Below are 25738 nucleotides of genomic sequence, written 5' to 3' on the forward strand. Positions count from 1 at the left end.
TTATTATTATTATTATTATTATTATTATTACTATTAATACTATTAATATTATTATTGTTATTATTGTTATTTTTATTAAAATTATGATTATTTGTATTATTATTGTTATTATTATTGTTAAATTTAAAATAGTAATCCTTGCGTTTTTTATTTGTTTGTATTGTTATTTTGATAGGATTCGGAGGTTGAAGACGACGGTGACGTTGTGAATTACAGTGCACATTTTGTGACAGACACGGTTTTTCTAACGTTTGACGATGCAGTTACATGGGCGGATGCTGTTGCAATAAATCTGGGATTTATTTTGGTGAAATCGTCTTTCAACAAATAGAGGGATGGTCGACCAGTTCGATATTTAAGATGTGACCGGGGACACAGGAGTAAGCCGAGAGATCTTGAGAACGCAATTCGGAAGGACACCAAAACCAAGGGCATTGGTTGTCCTTTCTACATCAAGATATGTTACGAGTTCGTCACCAATACTTGGTTTATCCGGGCGAAAGATGATGTAACTGGGACCCACAACCATCCAATGATTGCGTATCCAGAGGGTCATCGTAAAATTAGTGGGTTGAGCCCGAATGCGAAGCAGGTTGTGCGTGACATGATGAAGTCTAAGGTTGCATCACGTAACATCATGGCGACTATTGCGGAGCAATTTCCTGATGATCATCCAAACATCAGACACATCTACAACTGCCGGAATGACTTCAGAGAGGAGATGTCTGATGGGAGAGGAGTTGTTCAGCAATTTCTACATTTGGCGAGACAGAGTCAGTATGTTTACTGGGTCATGTCCGATGATGAAGGCGTTTTACAGCACGTCTTTATGGCGCATCCAGTCATGGTAGACATCCTACGGACGTACGCCTATGTGATCGGTATGGATTTCACTTACAAGACTAACCGATACGGGATGCCGTTCTTTGAGATAGTTAGCGTGACACCAACAAATCAGAATTTTCTCGTCGCTTACGTGTTCATGCGCAACGAGAGCACGACAAGCTATCAATGGGTTTTGCAGAGGTTGAGAGACGTGATTGGGTATAATAAGGAGCCGTCGGTTTTCTTGACAGACCGTGAGCTTGGGCTATGTGCTGCATTGAGGGAAGTGTTTCCAGGAACCTCGCACTTACTTTGTCGATGGCACATTAACAAAGACATGGAGGCTCGGGTCACTGCTATGTTCAAAAGCAACAAAATCGGTGCGTCTTTCAAAAACGGAAAATGGAAACGTATCATGGACACTGCAACCGAGGAAGATTATGAGGCCGCTGTAGAAAACATGAAAGATAAGTGGGCAAGTTTTCCAGCAGTGATACAATATGTAGAGAACACATGGCTTTGTCATAAAACGAAGTTCGTGACATTTTGGACAAACCAAGTTCTACATTATGGAAACACCAGCACTTGCAGAGTTGAGAGCCAACATTCGGCCGTGAAGATGTGGTTTGATTCCTCGACAGGTTTGGTGTAAGATTATTGAACTTCATGTATGTACTTTATTTTAGGAATTTGAGTTACAAATCATAACGGTTTTTCTTTGTAATGTGCAGGTTCTTTAGATACCGTATGGGCTCGAGTTCATAGCCACATTGGTAATCAAATCATCGCAATTCGTAATGGTTTGGAGGCTTCTAGGTCGAAGATAGGTCAAAAGTACCGACAATTGCCACTGTCACGTATAAATGGGAAGGTGTCTCAGCATTGTTTGAAGGTTCTCGATGAGGAGACAAGGAGGATGAGGGAGCTGAGTTATCAAGTGCACGAACGATGTGGATGTGCAATGCGTGTGACCCACGGGTTTCCCTGTGCATGCCAAATACATGATTCGCTAGCTGCTGGGACAGGATTGTACATAAGGCAAATTCACCCGTTTTGGAGGACCTTGGTTATTGGTTCTGGAGATGGTGGGACGGTGCCTGACAATGACTCGACCGAGGATGCCGCACATTTTCGTTCTCTGATGGAGGAGGTGTTTGATAGTGATCCTGCTGTTCTTCGAAACGTGTCTTGCATCATTGAAGAGGAGCTGCATCCGGATCATTCCGATCTCAGAGAGCCTGCTGTAAACCACCGGGTTCGTGGTCGACCAAGAAACAATGATACAAGACGTGATCGTTCTTATTTTGAACATGTAAACCGCCAACACACTGAACGCGGCGCACGACAAACAGGTACGATTGAGTGTTGTGTTTTTCACATAAATCAGCGTTCACTAAACTATTAACTGAAACCTACATTTGTGCAGGAGATGTAAACGACATTAGCCAAAGCCGTTATCGACACATGCTTCCAGGGCCGATGTTGCCTTACATCACAGGATGGAAGGATGTCATTGGCGATGGGAACTGTGGGTTTCGTTGTGTGGCCGAGTTCTTCTTCGGTGATCAAGGTCGATGGTATGACGCTCGAGAGACAATAACGAATGAGGTCCTCGGTTATCGAGCCTTATATGAGAGGATTTATGGGCTTGGAAGACTTGAGATCAATGTGCAGCGTATTCGATGGGACGGTGGGGCGGTTGATTCCCGTCATTGGATGGTTGCAATACAAGATTTATTTCCTATTGCGACTTGGTTCAACGCAGCGGTTATTATTCTTGGTGTAGGCCAAACACCAACTTGCTACTACCCATGCCTCACGATATTGCCGTTGCGGGCAAGAAGGGGGGTCACAGCACCGGAGCGAGAGTTTGTCATCGCTACAGTTGGGGCCTCACATTTTATTTGTATTGAACTTGCACCTGATTCGCCACTTCCCCCGGTTGCAGGTTGGTGGACTGAGCACCACGACCCAAGTGTTGACAGTTGGGATCAGCGTTACGAAGCTAGAAGGAACATGCGGGATGCCTTAATTAGATAGTGAACATGTTGTTGTACTTTCATTTATGTTAAACAGTTGTCGTTATGTAATTTGCAACGAATTGAACTTAATTAAACAAAATATTTACAAAACCACCAAAACAGTTGTTCAATACTTAAAGTACGTGACGAATAAATAGTACATAAACGAAATGCGTACAAGGGAAATAAAAAAAACACAGGAAGTTCACAACCCCATCATCGCCCTCCAATAAGCTCGTAGCGCCTCAGCCATTGATCTTGTATCACGCGATAGGCTCGGATACTCCTCCAGGGTCCTGTTGATGACCTCCATAGACCGACCCATCCACTTTAATTAAAAAAACAACATATTAAATAAATCACAAGTTTTTTTTTAAAAAAACAACATATTAAAAAAATCGGATTTTAAAAACAACATATTATAAACAACATATTAAAATAGCAACTTATTAAATTATACCAAAAAATACAACTACTTACGTAATCCGTGTTAGTTCTCTCTGGCAGTGTGCGACTCTCATGTGATGACGCAACTGGAGAAACACGTGGATGAGAAAATCGGTACAACCACTGCATGTAACCAGGACCGACTGTAGGAGCACCACCACCAAGTCTGCTGAGGGCACCTACCACGACACTAAAAGACATACCAGGGACAAACCGAGTCCACATCACAGATGTCGTCTCTAACGGAAAGTCAACCCGATACATCTTCAAGTTCGTCGGTCTCTTAGCCTTCTCAGGCCTGATAATGGCTGGTGGAATGCCCTGGACGTATCCAAGTTGCCGAACCACTCGATCAGGCATGTATGGCTCAATGATGCTACGATACTGGATGCAGCCAGTGAAAAGAGTAGCAGGCACGCGTCGTGCTGGATCAACTCCGTACGGTAGCCAGTTAACTTCATTGTCAGTCAAATGATCCAACCTAGCCCGAAAAGCGAGAAGGCGCTCCATGCTCTTGTTAGGGCACCCCGATCCAACATCCCAGGCGGACGCACGAGGAATAGCAAGCTCTCTGGTCAAGGTCCCCTGCTGAGGCCGGAAACACGGAAAGTACTCGTAGATCCACGCCTGCAGAAGCGTAAGGCAGCCAACGATAGAATCAGCATCTCTTCGTGATGCTGTACCAAATTGCCGGTACATGTATGCTAGCACAGCAGAACCCCAGGAGTACTCACTACTCTGAACATCCTCAACAAACAGCTCGTTAAGGAAGGAAGGATGAGTACGGTTTCCACTCTTGTCCAAAAACAAACAACCGCCGAGTACTAACCACAGGGTCGCCCTGTAATGGAAACTGAAGGGCCTTTGCGCCTCCAAGGTCGACTCCACTATCCTCTCAGTCAGGACCCCACTACCCTGCCATACGGTTTTGGTACCGCACTTCTCATTCAGCTCTTCCTCAGTCATATCCAAGGTAACCGAGCACGCGTCCTGTAAAACGTCTGTGCTAGGAGTAGTGGAAACCATGGAACCGTCGACACGAAGCCCTAGAATATGATACACATCATGCAGCATGATCGTGATCTCCCCAAAAGGCATGTGAAACGTGTTCGTGTCTGGCTGCCATCTCTCAACAAAAGCAAAAATTAAGGGCCAGTCAAATCGCCGGAACATGATCCCGGGTAAATGAGATAGACCAGTGCCATCAATCGGTTCCAGGTGCTCCGACGGAAGACGAGCGCGCCAGTTACCCAATTCAGAACACAAATGTGTCCTGCTCAAACACCGCAGCATGTTTCGCTCCTGCCCACCCCATATGTAGGCAGACACGTGACCCCCAAAACTCGGAATAACGGTACCATCCTCAGGCCCACCTGACATCGGCTCCTGCACCACCCATGACTCTAACGAGCTGGTAGAATCTTGACCTGGTTCACTACTGCTAACATATCTCCCATGGTCACCCCTATACACAGTACGGTAATCCTGAGGGTCGTACTGTGCATCTCTAGCAGATTGACTTCCTCGATCTTCATCCTCATCCTCATATGATGAAGGCACTCCAGTAGACGAATACATGGGGGCGCTCCCCTGTGACTGGTGCTCCCCCGACCAAGCACCAGCAGTCCCATACTGCTGCTCATGCTGAAACGGTGCATGTGAAGGTCCTGCACCACCTAACTCCCTCCTAACATACGCATTCAAACGTCTTGATCTTGCATGACGAGGACCAGAACCCTCAATCTGCATTAAAAAAATAAGTACAGAATCATATTTCAATAATAATTCATAGTAAAAAAAAATCAAATCAAAACTATAATAAATCAAATCAAATAAACAATAATAATAGCATTACAAATAATAACAATAATATTATTCTTACAATACTAATACACTACTAACAATAACAACACACTAACACACTACAAATAATTTTTTCAACACAATAACAGACCAAATCAAAACTATAATTAACCACAAAACTGCCAAAATTTAAACGCAACAACGACAATCCAATAAAAAAAAACAATTACAATAACAATAACAACAATTTAAGTAAACAACCATAATACATAACAACAAAAGCAGCAAAAACCAATACAAACCAAACCAAATTTACATAACAATAACAATACATAGCAACAACAAACTTACTTTAATGCTAAACTATAATTATTGTAAAACTATAATTATTGTAAAACTATAACTATTGTAAAACTAAATCAACAAAAATTACATATCAATAACTATTTAGGGTAAAAATTACCCATGACAAATGGATCAATCCGGACCTGCCACGTGTCCACCACGTGGGCCAACCAGCGTCCGCCACTTGTCACCCTAAGAGGTCCAATATGGACTAATCAGGCCACGCCACGTGGCCTCCCATATGCCAAATAAGCAAAATGGCCACCAAGGCCCAAAGTCCGAGAGAAGCCCAATTTGCCCTGGTAAACCTAAACCTAGGATTGACACGCTTCTCAAGACTATAAATACTTAATTAATCCTCATTAAAGGGGATTCAGCAATTGATGACTCTCACCTAGAGAAGTCTAAACACATTGATCACTCCTCCCCTAGAGGAACCAGATCTCCCACCTTTATTTTCCGCATTTATTACTCCTCAAACAAGTACTAACTTGACCGTTGGAGGCGGAGCTCCCACCACAAGGAGTCTCCGTTGTTTTGCAGGTACAGGCGCAAGGATACCAGTCCCAGAATTGTAACTCTCCCGCAGGACATCAGAAAACCCCGAAACATTTTGGCGCCGTCTGTGGGGAGAGTACTTTCGAGATGGTATCACAGTATGTACCGGTTCTAAGTGAGAAGCGTTCCATGGACGACCCCCTGGTCCAGTCAGACTAGGATACCGACGAAGAATATGAAGTTGAGACTCACACGGCCCCTGACGGGTCCCTCAGAGCTCGACGCACCCGTCCCATCGAAAGGAGGGAACGGGGAGACTACCTGGCTAAATCTAGTAAACCAGCCAGCCCGCCGCCTGATCATCAACAGGCGGCCGAGGGATCTGCCCCTATAAACAGGAATGAACTCATGGACCTCATGAGTAGTTTCAAAGGAGAGATCCAAGACTTGATCAATAGAAGGGTGCCTGTTCCTGCAAAGGAACAGTCGGCCAGAAGACCCTCCCAATCTGGGAGGAAGAACCTGCAAAGGATCGGGAGGCGACTACTCACCCTAGACCTAAGGGGAGAGAGGCGCCAGTGATCAACCTAACAAAGTACCGCTTCCCTTCTCTAGGGAAGAGGAAGCCCATCCGCCTTATTCAACTGGATTGATCAAGGAAAACATACTCTGATGCTCGAATGATAATCGAGCAAAAGAAGAATCACCAACTGTCAGAGTCGGCCACTACTACCGATTTTCAAGACAGTCTGCATAATACCTCCATGAGGTATACCCAATCAAATTACGAGAGCCAGATAGGCGGCACCTCCCATCGGTCTGGATCCCATAAAAACTAGTCGGCCCCGCATGTGCCACAAACGCCATACGGCCGAATAACAGGAGTCGGATGGTCAAGCTTGTAGGCTATTATTATTATCAAATCATTATTATGATTTTGAATTAAAAAAAAAAAGAAAAAAAAGGGCGACTTGTTTCTTTAAATCTGTTGAGTGGGGCTGTGCTACTTGCAACGAAAGCCAACTAATTTCACACTCCAATACACCATAAACGCCATCATTAATTCCCAAGTATTTGCTATGCTTTATGAGCTGGTCCACTCAATTTGGGGATCATGTCAGGCGGCAAAACTCCACTAGTTTATTAACTATTTTATTAATTAGTGGAACAAGCTTGTCCATTATCTATTCGTCTTTCATTTTCTATATAGAGAAGCTAGCTTACTTGCATTATGAGAAAAGACAAGTGTAAAGTTAGATGGGAAAGCAACTCACTTGTGTATCCTAAGCGGCACCTAGGCATCGTTCCTCAAGCTATCAAGCAAGAGGCAGCCAGCCATGTTAAAGTAGGCGACCTTCACAACAAACGCAACAAGTGTACGTATAGCTTGGTTGGTTAAATTTAAACAACTAGCATCAAGTGTACGTATAGCATCAAGTATAAGGTGTTTGACAACACGGCCGCAAAACAGCCAACCTAATCCGAGCCATCAAACAGCCAGTGATAAATGAGGATAGCCTTGAGAAAGCTAGATGAACTTGAAGAAATGACGTTTGTGTAACACTCCTAAAGCCGATTGCGGTACGACGCTAACAAACAAGTCCTCGTAACCATGAAAGAAGCCGGCATGCTCCACATGTAACCTCAAGCTAAGTGATTCTTGAATCTCGAAGTATCATGGGCAAACAACAGAATATCAAACGGCACTCCAAGAACAAGCGACTCTAAATGCCGAGTCGAATGAGTTCGTGTGTATGTACAAAGTAGGCGGCTGTATGTATGTAGGGGAAGCACTGTACCACCGGCTGTTAAGCCATCAAGAGAAGCTAACAAACCCCCCTTTCTCTCATACAAGCAGCAGCATCATACCATCAATAACCATTATGGTGATTAATACAAGCGACAAGCGTATGATTGAGTGTGTACCGTTCACACTTAGTGTATGAAGACCATCTAGATATGGCGATGGGCGAGTAAACTTACCTTGTGGGAGCAGCCAGATGCCGGCACTCTTTAATGAACAGCGACTAATATATAATTGGCAAGAACGCTATGAGGACAGCCGACACATCATGGCAAAATAAACCGGCCTTATCACCAATTGTATCACTTGCCTAGCTTACCAACTAAATTGCTGAGAGCCGATGGCGTTCAGCCCAGCCCCAGCCAGGCGCATGTGTTAAGTACACCGACTCACCTAAAACAGTCGGCACTTGGTTGAAAAGGCATGAGCTCAAACTCAAACTCAAGTAAAATGCAAGTAAAATGTTGAACTCAAACTCTCGGTTGCCGGCTACGCACCTTGGTTATTAATGGTGTCCGAAACCGTTTAACACCAAAAAGTTCCTTGTTTGAGAATGTGCAAGACGATATCTCAATGTCGAACTTCAAGCTAGCTCTAATAAAGCAGCATATGCGAGAACGAGAGAATGTTATGCATGGCTGGATACGCAAGATGGGTATGGACGCCTGAATTTGAGAAGTCGTTTGTAAATTTTCAGAATAGGCGGCCCTCGTTGCCATTCCACCATTGAGGCGCCCGCACAAGCCAAGCCGGCCTTAGGCTACAGCCGACATTAGTGGTTGAGCACAGAGATGCACCTAGCTAGTCAAGCCTTTGGCTGTTTAACTACACCTAGTGTCCTCGCTAAACTAATGAAAGCAGGCGTCAAAATACAAGGCTCCCAACTGCCTCAATACAGCCAGCTTTATGACACCTATGCTTGAACAACCGTCTCCTAGGCATCGTTCCTCAAAGCCAGCAGGCGGCAGCCGGCCCCAACCCAGCCACTAAGCACCCGGCCTGCCAGCTCTAAACAGCCGGCTGTTACACGAAAGAAATTATCATCAAGAAAATTATCATGGGTACGAGTACAACTAGCATCATTATGCTAAGCCCAACATCATTATGATCATGCATCGTGATTTTGAAGCTGAGAAGATTGGATGTCTTGCCAAATGAAAGCAAGCGGCATGCCGAATGTCTGGTGGTATGATTATCATGGTTTCGTAGCCTTGGTTTAGGCGGCCTCAATCATTATTATGATAAAAAAAAAAGTATAAGATGCCCTAAAAAATGTTGCCTAAGGTTATTAAACCAGGCAGCATAGGCGGCACTCTATTGAAGACCGTCTTTCTTCGTGGATTACCTCCACTTGTTTGCATGACAGTCTATCAGGCAAGAAAAGCGGCATGAATACTAGCCGACCCCCTATACAATGAAGTCTCGTAGCTATGAAAGCAGCCGACTCTCATTAATAACACCATCCATCCTTTATGGAAGGGAACTAGGTGATCCATCTGCTCTAACACTTGAAATGTTTTCAATACTTGATACTGATTCAGAGGGGCATGCCACCTGTACCTTTACAGTCGGCTACTCTCCATTGAGTATTTTACTCTTTATCTTCAAAGGGGCATGCCGCCTGTACCTTTATGGGCGGCTACTCTCCATTGGTTATTTTACTCCACCAGAGGGGCATGTCGTCTAGACATACAGTCGGCCACTCTCCATAGAAAAGGGACGGCTGTTTCCAAAACAGACAACCACCCCCTTATACTTAGCTAAAAATGATTAGGGCCAGGCCGACCATGTGCCTAAACAAGCGGCTTCCCTCTTCTTACTTAGCACCTACGTTCGCCAAGAACTAACCAAGGCCACAGGCCCGATGATCAGCCCAGGCGCCAGGCCGACTGATCCTCCCTTAAAATTAAACTAATACGACCTGTCCCAACATAATAGCAGGCGTCCGGCGGCATCCCTCCGGATGAAATTCGTCGCAGAGAGCAGCTCCCTTTTGGGTGGAACATTGCTCTATAAACTAAGTACACGGCACCTAGACGACTGTCCCCAAGGACAACCACGTAGCCGTTTTTGAGATAAGGATAACTCTATCACTAACCAAACCAGTGGTAGCAGTTGACATCTGAGTCGGATGACCCCCTGTATTACTTGGGATAAATGCAGGGGGTACCTCTTGAGTTAATAGCCAACAAACATTGGCGAATCAAAAGGTTCAGCCGGCCTCCGCCGCCTGGTACCTTTATTACTCAAGCAGGAGTGACGGCGACTGAGTAACACCAAAGTCAACTCATAGGCACTCCCTCAAACTTGGTATGGAACCTAAAAGGTTTGAGTAGACCGCCTGTTTTTTGGCAAACAGGGGCACTCAAACCCCTATTCCTACTAGGTAACCACTCCTTGAGTTAATAGCCAACAAACATTGGCGAATCAAGGGGATCAGCCGGCCTCCGCCGCCTGGTACCTCTACTACTCAAGCTAGAGTGTGACGGAGACTGAGTAACTCCCATGTTAACTCATAGTCACTCTCTCAAACTTAGTATGGAGCCTAAAAGGTATGAGTCGCCCACCTGTTTTTAGCAAACAGGGGCTCTCAACCACTACTCCTGCTAGGTTAACAACCTTTGAGTTAATAGCCAAGAAAAACTTGGCGAATCAAGGGGACTATCCGGCCCCCGCCGCCTGGCTTCCCTACTACTCAAACAAAAGAGGCCAACGACCGAATAATGCTAAATGCTTACCCTTGTGCAATAGTTGACAGTCCACCTGATCAGGGGCTATCTGCATAGTGGGGCAAAGAATCGGCATCTGTCTAGTTCGGCGGCAATCATTATTATGATTGATTAACCTTGAAAATGTCATACCGCCCAAGGTATCAAAATTTTCTAAGTTAATCAAGTCCATCTCCCATTAGAACTAGACAAGATGCCGACCTAGCAAAGCTTCGAGGGTCTAACTTTCGAAAGGAGCAATCCCTCCTGGAAAGAGAAATTACTCCTTCCGAGGGGCAAATGTTTAGGGTAAAAATTACCCATGACAAATGGACCAATCCGGACCTGCCACGTGTCCACCACGTGGGCCAATCAGCGTCCGCCACTTGTCACCCTAAGAGGTCCAATATGGACTAATCAGGCCACGCCACGTGGCCTCCCATATGCCAAATAGGTAAAATGGCCACCAAGGCCCAAAGTCCGAGAGAAGCCCAATTTGCCCTGGTAAACCTAAACCTAGGATTGGCACGCTTCTCAAGACTATAAATACTTAATTAATCCTCATTAAAGGGGATTCAGCAATTGATGACTCTCACCTAGAGAAGTCTAAACACATTGATCACTCCTCCCCTAGAGGAACCAGATCTCCCACCTTTACTTTCCGCATTTATTACTCCTCAAACAAGTACTAACTTGACCGTTGGAGGCGGAGCTCCCACCACAAGGAGTCTCCGTTGTTTTGCAGGTACAGGCGCAAGGATACCAGTCCCGGAATTGTAACTCTCCCGCAGGACATCAGAAAACCCCGAAACAATAACTATTGCAAAACTAAATCAAGAAAAAAATTATTTTAATGCCACAAATGAAGGACACAAATTACTTCAAAAAAAAAAAAAATATGAAGGACACAAATATTTTCAAATTAAAACATGCACCAAATCAACAAAATCGAGGACAAAAAAAAAATTAAGAAAAACATAAATTAAAAAACAAAGGAAAAACAGAAAACAAAAAAAAAGGTGGAAAAACAGAAAAACACAAAAACCAAAAAAAAAAAGGGAAAAACAGAAAAAAAGAAAAAGGGGGAATAACAGAAAAATAAAAATAAAAAAAATATTCTGGACAAGGGGACTTCCGCCCAGAAATTCCGGAAGTCCAGGGGAACTTCCGGAATTTCTGGGCGGAAGTCCCCTTGTCCAAAATTTTTTTTTTCAAAATTCAAAAATTTAAAACAAAAAAAAAAAAAACTCACCGGCTCGCTGCCGCTAACGCCGCCACCCCGACCACCAAACGTCAGCCTAATTCTCCGTCGGTCTGCCATTGTCGGATTCAACGTTTGATTGCAAGATTTGCTTGTGTTTGAGTAGCCTTCAACTATTTTGGTTTTTTTTTTAAAAAAAAATTCTGATTTTTTTTTTTTTCAAAATTTCAGATTTTTTGGAAGGTTTTAGAGAGAGAAAGTGTCAAAGAGTGATTTTGTGAGATGGGAAATGTCTCGTAAAGCCCTTACTTACTTTATCGAGTATTTATATGCGGAGGGCAATTTTAGAAATTCATGTAAAAAATGTGAACGTCACCTAGTAAAATGCGAACGCGTTTAACAACACCTAACAAAAATCAGCCCTGATACCCCCTAACGGTCCACTATTCCACATTTCCACCTTGATATGAAATTTGAATTTGAAAACCAAAAATATGACCGTTACTCCTTCATCTCCCTTATAAACCCCACCATTTTCCCATCCCCAAATTCAAAATTACCAGATACCCTAAAATCAAAAATCTCTCAAACTCAATTTCCTCTAATCATCAATGGCTGCCACTGCAACATCCAATCTTCCAATGGCTTCCGACCCAGTTCCGACGAAGAAGGGAAGAAGCAGAAAAGCCCTAAAAGAGAAGAACCCATCAACAAATGAGGCTAACATTTTGGCTGGGAAACCATCTGATTCGGTGGATATGCCGGCATTGGTGCCGGAATCTGATTTGACCAAGGAAAACAATGAAACTCTCTCTCATCCTCGGTCTGAGAAGAAGAAATCGAAGGCAAAATCGAAAGCGAAGGCGAAGAAAGGTGAGGAGACTAATGATTTTGAGAAGGATTTGCAAGAGATGCAAGAAATGTTGGAGAAAATGAAGATTGAGAAGGATAAAACTGAGGAGATGTTGAAGGAGAAAGATGAGATTCTGAAGAGGAAAGAGGAAGAGCAGCAGAAGCTTCAGTTGGAGCTCAAAAAGTTGCAGAAGATGAAGGAGTTTAAGCCTACTATGGTTTGTTTTCTTAATTTTCAGTTAAATTTAGTCACATTTTGAGTAAAATTTGAGAATTCTGGGTTTTTGCTGTTAATAATTTGATTGGGATTTTGGGGGTTTGATTGGGTTTCAATTTAGGGTTTTGAATTTGGGGATTTCTGATTTTGATGAATGTGATAAGTTGAAATGTATTTGCTCTTGCAAGTAATTTGGGTTCAGTTTAGGGTTTCTGATTTGGATTCACACATTGGATTATGCTTGTTCTTGCGATAATAAGTCTGGATTTCAATTTAGAGTTTTGAATTTTGTGGTTTTCTGATTTATATATATTTCGAATGTGTTTATCAAATTTCGTTTCAATTTAGGGTTTTGTATTTGGAAATTTTCTGATTTTGATAAAATTCATCAATTGTGATTTATGATCAGACTCTGCCCAACATAAAAGACCAAGAATTAGAGAAGAAAGAGAAGAAAAAGAAGGATTGCTCAGAGAGGAAAAGGCCAGCTGCAGCATATGCCTTATGGTGCAAAGATCAATGGAATGAGGTAAATATATTTACCCCATTTTTGGACCATAATCATATACTCCGTATAATTCATCCCACCATATATTTTATAAACTGATTATATATAGTTTATACCATTTAAATTGGGTTTTTGTGTTATGGTTTAGATCAAGAAAGAGAACCCTGATGCAGATTTCAAGGAAGTCTCAAACATAATGGGTGCAAAGTGGAAGACCCTCACTCCTGAAGAGAAGAAGCCATATGAGGAGAAGTATCAAGCTGACAAGGAAGCTTATTTGCAGATTGTCAGCAAAGAGAAGCGCGAAATCGAAGCAATGAAATTGTTAGAGGAAGAGCAAAAGCAGAAGACTGCAATGGAGCTGCTTAATCAGTACCTTGAATTTAAGCAAGAAGCAGACAAGGATACCAAAAAAACCAAGTATTGATTTCTCTCTTTTTTTTTTTTTTTCCTTTTGTCTGTAATATTGTTTGCTTGCACTTGGATTAATTGAATTAAAGTTGGCTAACTCTTGGATTTTTATTTATTTCTTGAAATCTCAGGAAGGAGAAGGACCCTTTGAAGCCAAAACAACCAATGAGTGCTTTCTTCCTGTACTCGAACGAGAGGCGAGCTGATTTGCTTGAAAAGGGCCATAATTTGCTTGAGGTAATTGAATTATGGTTCAAAATCTATAATATACTCCCTCCACCTGAGAAATCGATTTTCATGTGGATATTGTAATTTGAACTTGTTGTTAACTAAATTCAGAAGAGTAACTAAACTGTGTTGTATGTGATTGATAGGCATCAAAGATCATTGGTGAAGAATGGAAAAACATGTCAGAAGAGCAAAAAACACCTTACCAAAAGGTTAGCTTCTGTTAATACATCACAAAAACCAGTCATCATATGTCTTGTCATTTTCTGTTATTCATTTTAGTTCTGTTTTGACAATATTTTTATCAGACAGCAAATATAAACAAGGAAAGGTACCAACAAGAGATGGAAGTTTACAAACAGAAGAAAGACGAAGAAGCTGCCAGCTTGAAAAAAGAAGAGGATGAATTCATGAAAATTCAGAAAGTCGAGGCTTTACAGCTGCTTAAGAAGAAAGAAAAGGCTGAGAACATCATCAAGGTTGATTACTGTTTTTTCATTCTTAAAATGTATCTTTTGTTTGCTGGTATATGTGAGTAATATGGCTTTGAGGGTTGTTTTAACTCCGGTTTATGATTGCAGAAAACCAAGGAGATCAAGAAGAAGAACAAGGAAGAGAAAATCACTGATCCAAACAAGCCAAAAAGGCCTCCATCTTCTTTCTTTCTGTTCAGGTGAATCATTTTTCGAGCTCGCGTTGTTGAAGATTAAGAGAAGGAAACTAGCTTTAAAATTTGATGTTAAATGTTAAACTGGTTTCTCATTGAAATGCAGTATGGAAGAGAGGAAAAATCTGACTAAGGAGCGGTCTGAAACTAACTACTCCACCATCAATGCACTTATTTCTTTGAAATGGAAGGTAAATTTTCACATGTTCTCTTCTTACAACATAACATATTAATAATGTACATGAAAAATGCATACTTTTTGAAACTTAGCAAATTGATGATTTATTTTATGTTAATCACAGGAACTAAGTGAAGAGGAGAAAAAGGTGTGGAGTGAGAAGGCAGCTGAGAGCATGGTAGCATACAAGAAAGAGCTGGAAGAATACAACAAACAGCTCGAAGCCAAAACCGGAACCGAAGCCAAAGCCGAAACCAAAGCAAGAAAAAGGTGTGGAATGAGAAGGCAGCAAATGATAGTCTTATAACATCCTAGTTTAATTTGCATTGATGTTCAAGCTGTATAGTTGAACATCTTGCATTGAATTTATGAGCTCAGGTTGACCTTTGTGTAGTTAGTCACATTAGATTAACTATTTGTTCAACTGGTGGCTAAATGTTAGATTTCAGTAGGTTGTTTAAAACTAGTATTAGTGATTTGATCATCTAATGAAATTGGTTTCTAACCTACCATCAACTACTCTTGCATAAATTTCTTGCTTATTTAATTCATTGTACTTGGTTTATTTTTACAGCAACAGCCAACAGACGAGAACAAGAACAAGATAAACTCTTCAAATAAGTTTATAAACTTATTGAGAGTTCATAAAAAAAGGCACCACTTAATTATTGTTTAAGGAGTTGAAAAGTATAGAAAAATTGAGTCAAAGGAGTAGGCAATACACATTCGTGTGAAAATGGTCTCGTTGAGAGTGGAGACACAAAGGAAGTTTTGCCCCCCACGCGTGATAATCATGTAGTGGATATTAATTAGACGGCATTCCATCTTATGGATATTATGTGTGCTAAACAATATCAGGTGTGGAACGAGTTGAACGACAATTAATACAGGGGTTACCTGAGGCTTATCGGAAAAATCTCCTTCATCACAAGTTTATCATGGCTACAATTTTACAACTTTTTATCGAAAATATGAAATTGAATTGTTTTGTTGCATTGTCTTTTAAAATTAAATAACTTTTAAATAATCCGTACCGTATTACTCAAGTATCAACATGTGCTTAACAAACACTTTGTAATTAATTGAATAAAATATTTTTGTTTTTTAATTGTATACTATACTTAATATTGCTCTACTACTCCACAAAAAAAATAAAAAATAAAAAATCTGAATTCACACTTAAAAATTTTGTCAAAAATGTTTCACTGGTTGACCTTGACCATTGTGTGCGTTGTCAAAGGGCTAAATCTGTACTTCTAGATCTAAGACTATGACAAAGTCGTGGTTGCCACTTGCTAAGTTGCTATGTCATATTATTAAACATAAACTAATACCAACTTGTAAATATTCCTAGTCCTCCGCCACACTTCATTCTTTTTTATTTTAAGGAAATACTTCATTCTTCTTTACTTCTTACATCCAATTGCTATAAATTCTTGACCAAAACATTAGATTTGATTAATTTAAACGGATATTTTTTTAGTGTTTCCTATTACAAATTTCATCATAAAATTATCTTTTTAAATCCAATTATCCTTTAAATCCAATTATCCTTTTAAGAAAAATGGGGTTCACGTAATTTAATACATTTTACAATGGGGTGATAGGTTGTTAGGAGTATATTTTAGTGGGTCGTATGCCCATGTGCTTTAAATAAGGAAGATAGTACAACTTTTCCCTAAAATAACTTTCCAATTATAGTGAGTAACAAGTATTGGGAAACTGATTTTGGCACACCTATTATTGATATTGGCACACCTCCATCTGAGAGGGATATAGAAAATTGTGCTCTCACAATGGGTGTGCCTAAATCACTTTTTGGTGTGCCAAAATCATTTCCGCAAGTATTGTGACATTTCTATTTTAGGAAAGTGTTGCAAGTATTTAAAAACGGAGGAAGTATTAATTATTATTAAAACAAAACATTGATGATATCATTAATCCTCAAACTATCTTACGTGTCATTTTTACATTAAAATCAATTCTACGTGTGATGTCATCAATTATTAATGATTTATTTTTATTATTATTTTTTTAATCTACACTTTTGACTTCAATGTATGCATAAGTGTCTAAATAAAATTCAATTAACTAAGTTTCCCTCCTAAATTATAGTTTCACATACCTAATTTATTTGATGTTGATCGTGGTTTATTTTTTATTTTTTATTTCCTTAAATATAAATTATTTTTATATCTAATTAAAATCTTCATATACAATGAAATGCAACTGAACATAAATTACAATAAAGATTAATCTGATTGTGCATCGTACAAGAATAACCTAGTTATATATATTTTCACCCCGCCTTATAAACATTGTCTTTTAGGCCTCCGTTGTTCCTATACGGCTAGTACTGTAAAAAACCGAACCGAACTGGTCAAACCGAACCGATTCGAATGAGAACTGAAGCGATTAAAAACCGATTTTTTGAAACCAAAAACCGACCCGAACCGCATTTTAGTAAACCCGAAACCGAACCGATCCGAGTAACGTTAAACAGTTTAAGAACCGAACCAAATCTAAACCGAACTGAAAGGAAACCGAACCGAAAATGAACCGAACGTTTCTAACCCAAAACCGTTTGAACTGGCATAAAAAACCGTTTGCACCGAATCGTTAACAAACTGCAAACCGTTTGCACCGAACCGTTTATAAACCGAATCGTATATAAACCGAAGTGCTTATAAACCGAACTGTTTATGAACTGAATCGCTTATAAATCGAACCGTTTACAAACCACTTACAACAACTCATCAAATCATGATTATGACACTATTAACTAAATGATCAAATAAGAAGCATATAATAATCTGATGGTAAAACAATAATACATTAATGCACTAAACTTTTATAATCTACTTCGTAATAAACTAGTAAGATCAGTATGGTTAAACTTGAAACATAACATGATATGTATTTATAAAATTAATGAGAATTTGCATATAAATATATAATATGATGTCTCAATATGAAGTGATGAAGTCTCGGCTTGATATAAAACTTGTTAACCAGCAAAAGGTTAGAAAGTAGTATAAAATTTCAAACCAAAACTGTTTAATTGCCCGAATCCAAACGACTCGATAAAAAACCGATTCTTTGAAATAAAAAACAGACCCGAACGTAATTTAGTAAATCTGAAATAAAACCGATCCAAATAATGTTAAATTGTAGAAGAACCAAACCCGTTAACGAACCGAACCAGTTATAAACCGAACTAAAATAAAACTGAACCAAAAAAGAACCGAACCATTTCTAACTCGAAAACAGGGATAAAAATTACACCGAACCGTTAACAACCCGCAACCCGTTTGCATCGAACCGTTTACAACCCGGACCGTTTACAATCCGAACCGAATTTAAACAGGGATAAAAACCGTTTACACCGAACTGTTATCAAACCGTAACCCGTCTGCACCGAATCGTTTACTACCCGGACCGTTTACAACCCGAATCGAATTTAAATCGTTCAAGAATAAACCGAAACCGAATCGAATCGATAATTATTTAAACCGAACTGAAACCGACCCGTAAGACATTTAAACCGATTTCAAACCGACCTGATTTCAAACCGAACCGAAACCAAACTGTCAAACCGTTTTGACAGTAATATATACGGCTATACACTTATATAAGTCGCAAAAATACACCATGTTAGATTGTTAGATGTTGTGATTGGAAAAATTTTATAGTGTTAAAACAACAATTTGCAAACCAAAAAGTTTGGCATCCTTCCCCTTAAATTATAACTAACCCCATAATTTTCCCGCGATCTGAATTAACGATGGTTATAAATTTGTAAATATCATCACTCATTTCCACCTCTTCTATTCTCTATACTATTCACAAAGTAAAGCATTTATATAGAAACTTTTCTTTTTTCCATCTTAATTCCCATTTTTATATCAAAACAAAATAAAAGATAAATTAAAATTGTTGCAGCAATATCATTTAAGGCTAATTCCGTAGTCATAACTCATAAGATCACCCAAATTTCCAAAAAATTTCCTAAAATTCACCTTTTTCTCTCTCCTACATTGAATTCGTTACCATGCCACCGGAAGATCCAATGACTACAAAAATATATGCAGGACCAGTATCATCATCATCTTTGCCCGAAATCAAATACGACGCCGATGCCGGAGCACAATTCGTCCTCGAGTCTAAAGGTACGAGTCGTCGTGTCACATTACTAGTTCAAATTACACTATCAACACGCCAATATATAGTAATTGGAATCTCGAAAATAATGATTGCAGGAAAGTGGTATCACGCAGGATACCATCTGACGACTGCGATAGTGGGGCCAACAATACTGGCATTGCCGTATGTATTCAGAGGATTAGGTTGGGGATTAGGATTCTTCTGTTTAACGTTGATGGGTTTGGTAACGTTTTACGCTTATTATTTGATGTCACTTGTTCTTGATTTTTGTGAGGGAAATGGTCGCCGTCATATTCGATTCCGTGAACTTGCCGCTGATGTTCTCGGTATGTTATTTTCTCTCTTCTCATTTTTGTTTTGCGGATTTTGTGGTTTAGTGTTATAATTGTGGTATTTTGTTTAACGCCTGTGAAAATGGCGTTTTATTAGGATCACGCTTTATGATGGGTGAAAGATTTTTAGGGTCTAATTCGGGTATGAGTATAATATGAGCATAAAATGGTAGAGGTTATAATTGTGTTGATTTCTTGTGGATGTAGTGAATGGGTTGTTCGGTCGGGTCAAATTTTGGTGAGAAGAATTTAGGGTCAGGTCCATTTATTTAGTTATAGCTAATTATGTTACTTGGACTCTTCATTTTACCTCAAGTATCCATGTCGAACTCTTGCATAGAAATTTTTCACAAAATACTCAAATCGAACACTTGGATACCTACCTTTGTCGGACACCTGGGTCTGTGTAACATTAGTTGTAGGTGCGACTAGTCGACTACCCTACGATTCATGTCAGTTTTGCAAGTCTTATGGTATGAATCAATTCACTTGTACAATTGAGGCTAGCTTTAAGGGTCTCAAGATCTCGACTCCGATCTATGGCAAAAATGCATAGTGTATTAGTGTACCATGTATGTCGTCCATTATTGATATTTATAACCGGTTATCAAACAGACCATTAGGAGTCAAAATTAGTAGATGTTATGTTTTGACAAGAAGAGAAATTCAGTGCTCAAGTAGATAACCATTTAATAGATGGGAAAAGACAAATAATACGAAGTCAAACGTAGCACGTAATTTTGTAGCTCTCCAACATAAATATACTGCAGAACTCCAACTACAAGCATTTAAATTGAGGGTTCACTTTTTAATTAAAGCAATTTTTTAATAATTTTTTTTCTACTTAATTCCTATCTAATCTGATGCTGATTGATGCCTTGAGAGAGGATAGGGTCCAGATTTCTTGTAAATTTTTTAGTTTAAAACAATTAAGAGAATAATACTTGTTTGTTAGTTGTCATGATAATTGACACTTAAGAAAATATAATTAGAGTTGACTGTACGAATATAAATTTCAATATTGTATAAATACTAAATACAAGTAGATATTGATGGAAAGAGTCATCTTTTGTATTATATGGAGTATATTATAACTTATAGGAAGTATTATTACGGAGTAGTAGACTAAATCATGATAATAATGTACGAAATATCTAGCATTCACAAAATTAGATTAGTCAAATGTGTTGATTTATGGAGTAAGTGCAATAAGTAATAATATATTAAGGTAATGTTATTAACTAGAATTAGAATATATAGTCAATTATGCTGCATCTACCACAAAAGTACAAGAACGTTTATTGTAAAAGCAGGATCTTAGTCGGAGAGTATTGTGCTTGCATAGCCATTGATCCTTCGTACTAGTAGCTTGAAGTTGTTGCTATGCTTTTTAGTTAAGTAGAAATCTATATTATTAAAATTGAATTGAACATAATACACCAAAAAGACATTTGGAGGATCGTGCATGATCTAACGAGCATAAATGTCGACTAGCTTAGTTGATTACAATTTTGAGGTAGTACTTTTGCAAAGAGTCGGACACTATCCAAGAATCAAACCTGCATACATAGTTACTTTGTAGAAGCTAAGGCTATAACAAAGACAATGCATACTCTTAAGGTCTTATTGGTGGCAAGTATATCCCTCTTCTATTTTGTATTGAAAGTGGTTCATCAAACATAATATGTAAATGATCAAACTGTTTAAGCAAGCAAGGGATATACTTAGGCTAATTTAAGTGAAAACACTATACGTGATTGATTGATTGATTATATACATTAATGCAGAATCTGGAGATTGATTGATTGTCAAACTTAGGCACCTAATGTATTTGATTCTTACTTGTTGAAAGAATAGAAAGTCTGTTTGATTATTTATTTAAAGAAAATTTGTGGAAAACTACGTTCTATTGCTACTTTTACTTTGTACATTTAATTAGACTTACTTTTTCTTTGAAAAATTCCTATATGGAGTAAGGCAATTTAATTAATAATTTTGACGATTAAACTGCTTAACCTTACCAATATAGGCAATGTAATTGGCTTACTTTGCCCCAAAGATGAAACTAGGAGAGTTGCATGCTCAAAATTCAAATGTTAATCAAGGACCATATAAAAAGTTCTTACTCTTTTACTCCTTACTTCCAGGCTTCCAGTTAATTGGCATGATATTGTTGGTTGTATACTTCTATCTAAACTATGCAACTCAGAATCATGTAGTATTGATTGAAAATTTTGTTTAATAAGGTAGCTAGTCAGTGTGTATATATTAATGAATTGTAACAAATATTGTTTGCTATAAGAAGTTTGTCCATATAATACCTAATACTGTGCTTCATGACTTGCAATGAAATTTTTAGGAAAACAATTATTATTACACATATTTATCAGTGTTATTAGTTTATTACTCATCTACTTGAGCATATAACTAACTGTTGTTTTTTATACAATTTGAATAGGGTATGGCTGGATGTTTTATTTCGTAGTGTTCATTCAAACGGCTATTAACACCGGGATAAGTATAGGAGCTATCCTCTTCGCGGGGCAATGCCTTCAGGTATATATTAGCAGTAGTCTACAGTATTATTAAGCTGTTTTTTCGACTCACCTATTACTATTTGAAGTCAACATTTGATTAACTTTTATTTTTCAAATTTGTGTGCTTCAATTTGCGATTTTAGATTAACTTTCCACAAATAGTTTTCTGATTTTCTGACTCCAAGTCTTATATTATCACATTCACATCAGAAGTTGTAGCTTTCTTCTAGACATCAGCTTTTATATATAAACATCACAGTTTGTATGCCTAGTTTGAATTGGTCACCTGGCTTTCTACTATATTAGCTGAATTAAAGGGACTTAATTAGTGACTTTTCCAACTATTACTTTGCTTTACAAAATAATCAAAACACATGTTTGATTAATCATACAAAGCAATATCCTATTAAATATTCCGACAAGACAAGATCATAGTTTGGAGAGGTATAGATATATACAACATCACCTCAAAATAGTTGAAACTGTCGGAGTTGATAAATGGCATATTATAAACTGCCAAAATCTCTAGCTAGTAGCTCGTTGCTGATAATGAACAGGGAGTATAATAAACATGTCTTTATTTGGGATTCGTTTGAGTTTATGATTTCAATATTTCACCACAGAATGAACATTTTTTAGGCCACATACAAGCCCTACATCTACAGGAGATTTCAATTATATTGTGCAAACTAAACTGAATTATTGCTTAATACTTTGATGGAGTTAAATCTCAAAATTGCTCTTTTCTTTCTTATCATACTTTTATCAAAAAAGGTAGCAAATACAGTCCTTGCATAATTGTGTACTTCCTCTATTTAGAAATATTGTCCACCTTGTAAACTGTTGCACACATTGATGTGAGCCACAGGTAACACAGTTGACATTCTTATCTCAATGAAGGGGATATTTCTCCAATGCAGGAGATCATTGTGGTACAATCTATGGAACTCTGCTGATTAATACACTTAAAATCTCAAAATTTCTCTGTTCATGCTAAGTATGCTTTTACTAGAAGCCAATGCAATCCTAGTAAAAACATGCATCACAATTGCAATTCTCTGGATCACATTTAACTGCCTGCTTCCATATTGATCTTATAATTTATAATGCAAGTATTATATACTATGATACTAATATTATTCTTCTTTTTTGTTGGGTTGGAAGCTTATGTACTTGAGTCTCTTGCCAAATGGCTCGTTGCAATTGTATCAGTTCATAGTGATGGTGACAGTGGTGTTTATTGTACTCTCCCAGCTTCCATCTTTTCACTCTCTCAGATATATCAACTTGGGTTCATTGGTTCTGAGTTTGGGCTATACCATCTTAGTGGTCGGTGCATGCTTATATTTAGGTATGATGATCAGCATATCGTTTTATTTATTTGACTGGTTGAGGCCTATGATACATCTGAGGCTAAATAAAGAAACCTTTAAGAAAAAATCTAATGTTTTAAGAAACTAAACTATTTAATTGCAGTGCTGGACTGTACTTTAATCTTTGGCTTCTTGTTATAAAATTGAAAACTTATAATTTCTAGTTTATGTTGGTTTACACTGAATAGCCACTTACACCAACCATATTTCACATGAAATTTTGCAAACATAATAATATTTATAAAAATAACTGTCTTTAAAAATCACATGTGAAAGCAATTATCAATGAGCTATTTGAGTTATTGAATTGCATATATAATAAGTTTGAGGCTTAATTTGCAGCTACCTCAAAAAAAGCCCCTCCAAGGGACTATTCTTTGGATTCTTCAAAGACAGTGAGCGTTTTCAATGCGTTCAATTCCATCTCCATCATTGCTGCAATTTTCGGTAATGGCATACTGCCAGAAATACAGGTAACTTGTTCTGCAAAATTCTTTAATCCTTAATTTGCATTGTGATGACTCTTTTTTTTTTTTTTAATACAAGTACTGTATAATTTTTTTGGTGATAACAAGCATGATTTATTTATTTCTTTTTTACATCTTTGTTAGGCAACTCTGGCTCCTCCAGCAACTGGGAAGATGTTTAAAGGCCTTTTGATGTGCTACTCTGTCATATTTGTCACATTTTATGCAGTTGCTTTTTCTGGATATTATGTCTTCGGTAACAAATCTACTTCTAACATACTTAAGAGCTTCCTTCCTGATAGTGGACCATCTTTGGCTCCAGATTGGGTTTTAGCACTCGCAGTCATCTTCATTCTTCTCCAGCTTTTCGCCATTGGCTTGGTAAGCTTAAGTTCCAATATTCCTAGTAAAATCATGGTGAATCCTTGATCATGAATTGAGTGGACCGTATGATAAATATTTTGGACGAGTTGACAAAAGTAGATAACCGACTGGTTGTTCCTTATAAAGTAATAGGGTAATAATAATTTTTTTTACAATGCATGTGTATAAATTGATTTGAATCAATTAATTTAACAGGTTTACTCTCAAGTAGCTTTTGAGATCATGGAGAAGAAATCAGCAGATACAACCCAAGGGATGTTTTCAATGAGAAATTTGATCCCTAGGATTATACTTCGTTCATCATACATGGTAGTGTGTGGATTCTTAGCCGCAATGCTGCCATTTTTCGGGGACATCAGCAGTGTTGTAGGAGCCATTGGTTTCATCCCCTTAGATTTTATACTTCCTATGCTTCTCTACAACATGACTCATAAACCATCAAAAACATCAACTGTTTATCTGATTAACATTGCCATCATCATCATCTTCACTGGTGCTGGACTTTTAGGGCCGTCTCTTCGTTCAGGAAGTTGATTCTCGATGCCAAACAGTTCAAGCTCTTTAGCAACAGTATAGTGGATTAGTGATGGACCATAAGGCGACTGACCACTTGAAAAAGTAAAGTCATTTTTCGTACTTAACTAAATGTTCATCACATTGTACACTCAAAGTATACTTGTATCTGAAATACAGATTAGTATACACAGTCAAGCTTCTTAGTGTTAGTTGTAGTTTCCACGATGTTTTTTTTCGCTAACTGTAAAGTTTGTACTTATTTTAGAGGTTTTACATACATTCAGAACAATGGGAGGATTGGGAGCTGTTTTCTGTAACGAAAATTCTGTACAAGAGAATGTGCTCTATGATTGTTTGTTATTATCACTCTTTCGTGTATACTCATCTAAGATCTAATCATCTTTACAAGCGCGCTCATATCAATTAGACTAAAGAATCCATACATTAACTGAGGAAGACACTCCAGTATTATATTTTTCCCTTTTTTTTTTTATACTTGCAACATTTTCTTTTGAGAATTCACAAGAATTGTAACATATCCATTTAAACCGCGCTAATTACATCTTTTTGAAATTGAAATGAGATGATTAGCTAGAATGGACAAGGATTGAGAACAAACCCATAGAAGCTTGGGCTAGACTTTGATAGTTTGAGGCTCAGTAACTGGGCCAAATACTAGAAAGAGAATTAAATAATAAGGAATCTGGCCCAGCCCAATCATTATTGGGATCGGATTTTGATTTTGACTTTACTTTTTTTTTTTTTTTTTTTCGTATAAATCATTATAAGGAATTGATTTGTACACCTCATGATCTCCAATAATTTATCTGTACAAGGTGTAAGCAAGAAATCAGCTAATAGTGGAGTCTTAGTGGACAAGTAATTAATTACTTTTAAATTTTAATTCAATGTATTTATAAGCAGACGGTTCAATATTGTGTTCTACTCCTAATAATGATAATAATAATTATATATGATAATGATTTAGCAAATTATTATGATTTTGTCAATTATCTTGGAGATTTTTTTTTTTTTTTTTTTTTGAAAGAATCATCTTCGAGATTAGATGCATGGTACTTAATATTTTCTCAACCCAATACTCATGTTTTGGTACGGTGTACCCAAATGAATAAAATTAATCAATGAGTTACCTAGTATGAACTTAATCATTGACGACAACTAGGTAGGTTTAATACGTATATGAAGGGGAAAGTCTTCCCTAACCAAGGTTAGATGGGTCTATTAACAAATA

General features: G+C 38.4%; 5 protein-coding genes across 6 annotated transcripts; 3 read left to right on the forward strand and 2 right to left on the reverse strand.

Moving 5' to 3' along the window:
• The first annotated feature begins 532 nt into the window (after positions 1-532).
• Positions 533-2865, forward strand: LOC110719236. Its single transcript, XM_021898135.1, has 3 exons — positions 533-1466; positions 1557-2177; positions 2252-2865. Exons 1-3 carry the CDS (start codon positions 533-535, stop codon positions 2863-2865), a joined length of 2169 nt encoding a protein of 722 aa, XP_021753827.1.
• Positions 2852-3934, reverse strand: LOC110719288. Its single transcript, XM_021898173.1, has 2 exons — positions 3327-3934; positions 2852-3174 (listed from the first exon to the last, which is right to left on the reverse strand). Exons 1-2 carry the CDS (start codon positions 3801-3803, stop codon positions 3052-3054), a joined length of 600 nt encoding a protein of 199 aa, XP_021753865.1. The 5' UTR covers positions 3804-3934; the 3' UTR covers positions 2852-3051.
• Positions 3869-11772, reverse strand: LOC110719237 (protein MAIN-LIKE 1-like). The gene is made up of 3 exons (XM_021898136.1): positions 11704-11772; positions 3985-5036; positions 3869-3920 (listed from the first exon to the last, which is right to left on the reverse strand). Exons 1-3 carry the CDS (start codon positions 11770-11772, stop codon positions 3869-3871), a joined length of 1173 nt encoding a protein of 390 aa, XP_021753828.1.
• Positions 11773-12068: 296 nt separating this feature from the next.
• On the forward strand, positions 12069-15358 carry LOC110719652 (high mobility group B protein 13-like). 2 transcript variants are annotated; one of them, XM_021898631.1, is made up of 10 exons: positions 12069-12722; positions 13131-13250; positions 13378-13649; positions 13772-13877; positions 14015-14080; positions 14177-14347; positions 14450-14541; positions 14642-14726; positions 14838-14983; positions 15288-15358. In XM_021898631.1, the coding sequence occupies exons 1-10, from the start codon at positions 12264-12266 to the stop codon at positions 15319-15321; spliced, it is 1551 nt and encodes a 516-aa protein (XP_021754323.1). In that variant the 5' UTR covers positions 12069-12263; the 3' UTR covers positions 15322-15358. The 2 variants fall into 2 exon arrangements, with proteins under 2 accessions (XP_021754323.1, XP_021754322.1); XM_021898630.1 differs by lacking the exon at positions 15288-15358 and having other exon boundaries at positions 12180-12722; positions 14838-15232.
• A 3039-nt stretch (positions 15359-18397) lies between these two features.
• LOC110719654 (probable GABA transporter 2) lies at positions 18398-24852 on the forward strand. Its single transcript, XM_021898632.1, is given in 8 exon segments — positions 18398-18882; positions 18973-19203; positions 21668-21765; positions 22911-23097; positions 23462-23592; positions 23731-23967; positions 24166-24478; positions 24481-24852. Coding segments are annotated over 8 exon segments (1389 nt in total). The 5' UTR covers positions 18398-18764; the 3' UTR covers positions 24555-24852.
• Positions 24853-25738: the final 886 nt, after the last annotated feature.

The sequence above is a fragment of the Chenopodium quinoa genome, unplaced genomic scaffold (genome assembly GCF_001683475.1).
Source record: "Chenopodium quinoa cultivar QQ74 unplaced genomic scaffold, ASM168347v1, whole genome shotgun sequence".
Classification (NCBI taxonomy): Eukaryota; Viridiplantae; Streptophyta; class Magnoliopsida; order Caryophyllales; family Amaranthaceae; genus Chenopodium; species Chenopodium quinoa.

What these genes read in the sequence shown, in the direction of transcription:
- LOC110719288 (XM_021898173.1), bottom strand. Translation starts at nt 3,803, where the DNA reads ATGGAGCGCCTTCTCGCTTTTCGGGCTAGGTTGGATCATTTGACTGAC. An exon ending in AGAGAACTAACACGGATTAC is followed by an intron (nt 3,175 to 3,326) that starts GTAAGTAGTTGT and finishes TTTTAATTAAAG; the next exon opens with TGGATGGGTCGGTCTATGGA.
- LOC110719236 (XM_021898135.1), top strand. Translation starts at nt 533, where the DNA reads ATGATTGCGTATCCAGAGGGTCATCGTAAAATTAGTGGGTTGAGCCCG. An exon ending in GTGGTTTGATTCCTCGACAG is followed by an intron (nt 1,467 to 1,556) that starts GTTTGGTGTAAG and finishes TGTAATGTGCAG; the next exon opens with GTTCTTTAGATACCGTATGG. An exon ending in ACGCGGCGCACGACAAACAG is followed by an intron (nt 2,178 to 2,251) that starts GTACGATTGAGT and finishes ACATTTGTGCAG; the next exon opens with GAGATGTAAACGACATTAGC.
- LOC110719237 (XM_021898136.1), bottom strand. Translation starts at nt 11,772, where the DNA reads ATGGCAGACCGACGGAGAATTAGGCTGACGTTTGGTGGTCGGGGTGGC. An exon ending in GCGTTAGCGGCAGCGAGCCG is followed by an intron (nt 5,037 to 11,703) that starts GTGAGTTTTTTT and finishes TTTTTAATGCAG; the next exon opens with ATTGAGGGTTCTGGTCCTCG. An exon ending in GTGCTAGCATACATGTACCG is followed by an intron (nt 3,921 to 3,984) that starts GCAATTTGGTAC and finishes ACGCTTCTGCAG; the next exon opens with GCGTGGATCTACGAGTACTT.
- LOC110719652 (XM_021898630.1), top strand. Translation starts at nt 12,264, where the DNA reads ATGGCTGCCACTGCAACATCCAATCTTCCAATGGCTTCCGACCCAGTT. An exon ending in AAGGATACCAAAAAAACCAA is followed by an intron (nt 13,650 to 13,771) that starts GTATTGATTTCT and finishes TTGAAATCTCAG; the next exon opens with GAAGGAGAAGGACCCTTTGA. An exon ending in AGGGCCATAATTTGCTTGAG is followed by an intron (nt 13,878 to 14,014) that starts GTAATTGAATTA and finishes TGTGATTGATAG; the next exon opens with GCATCAAAGATCATTGGTGA.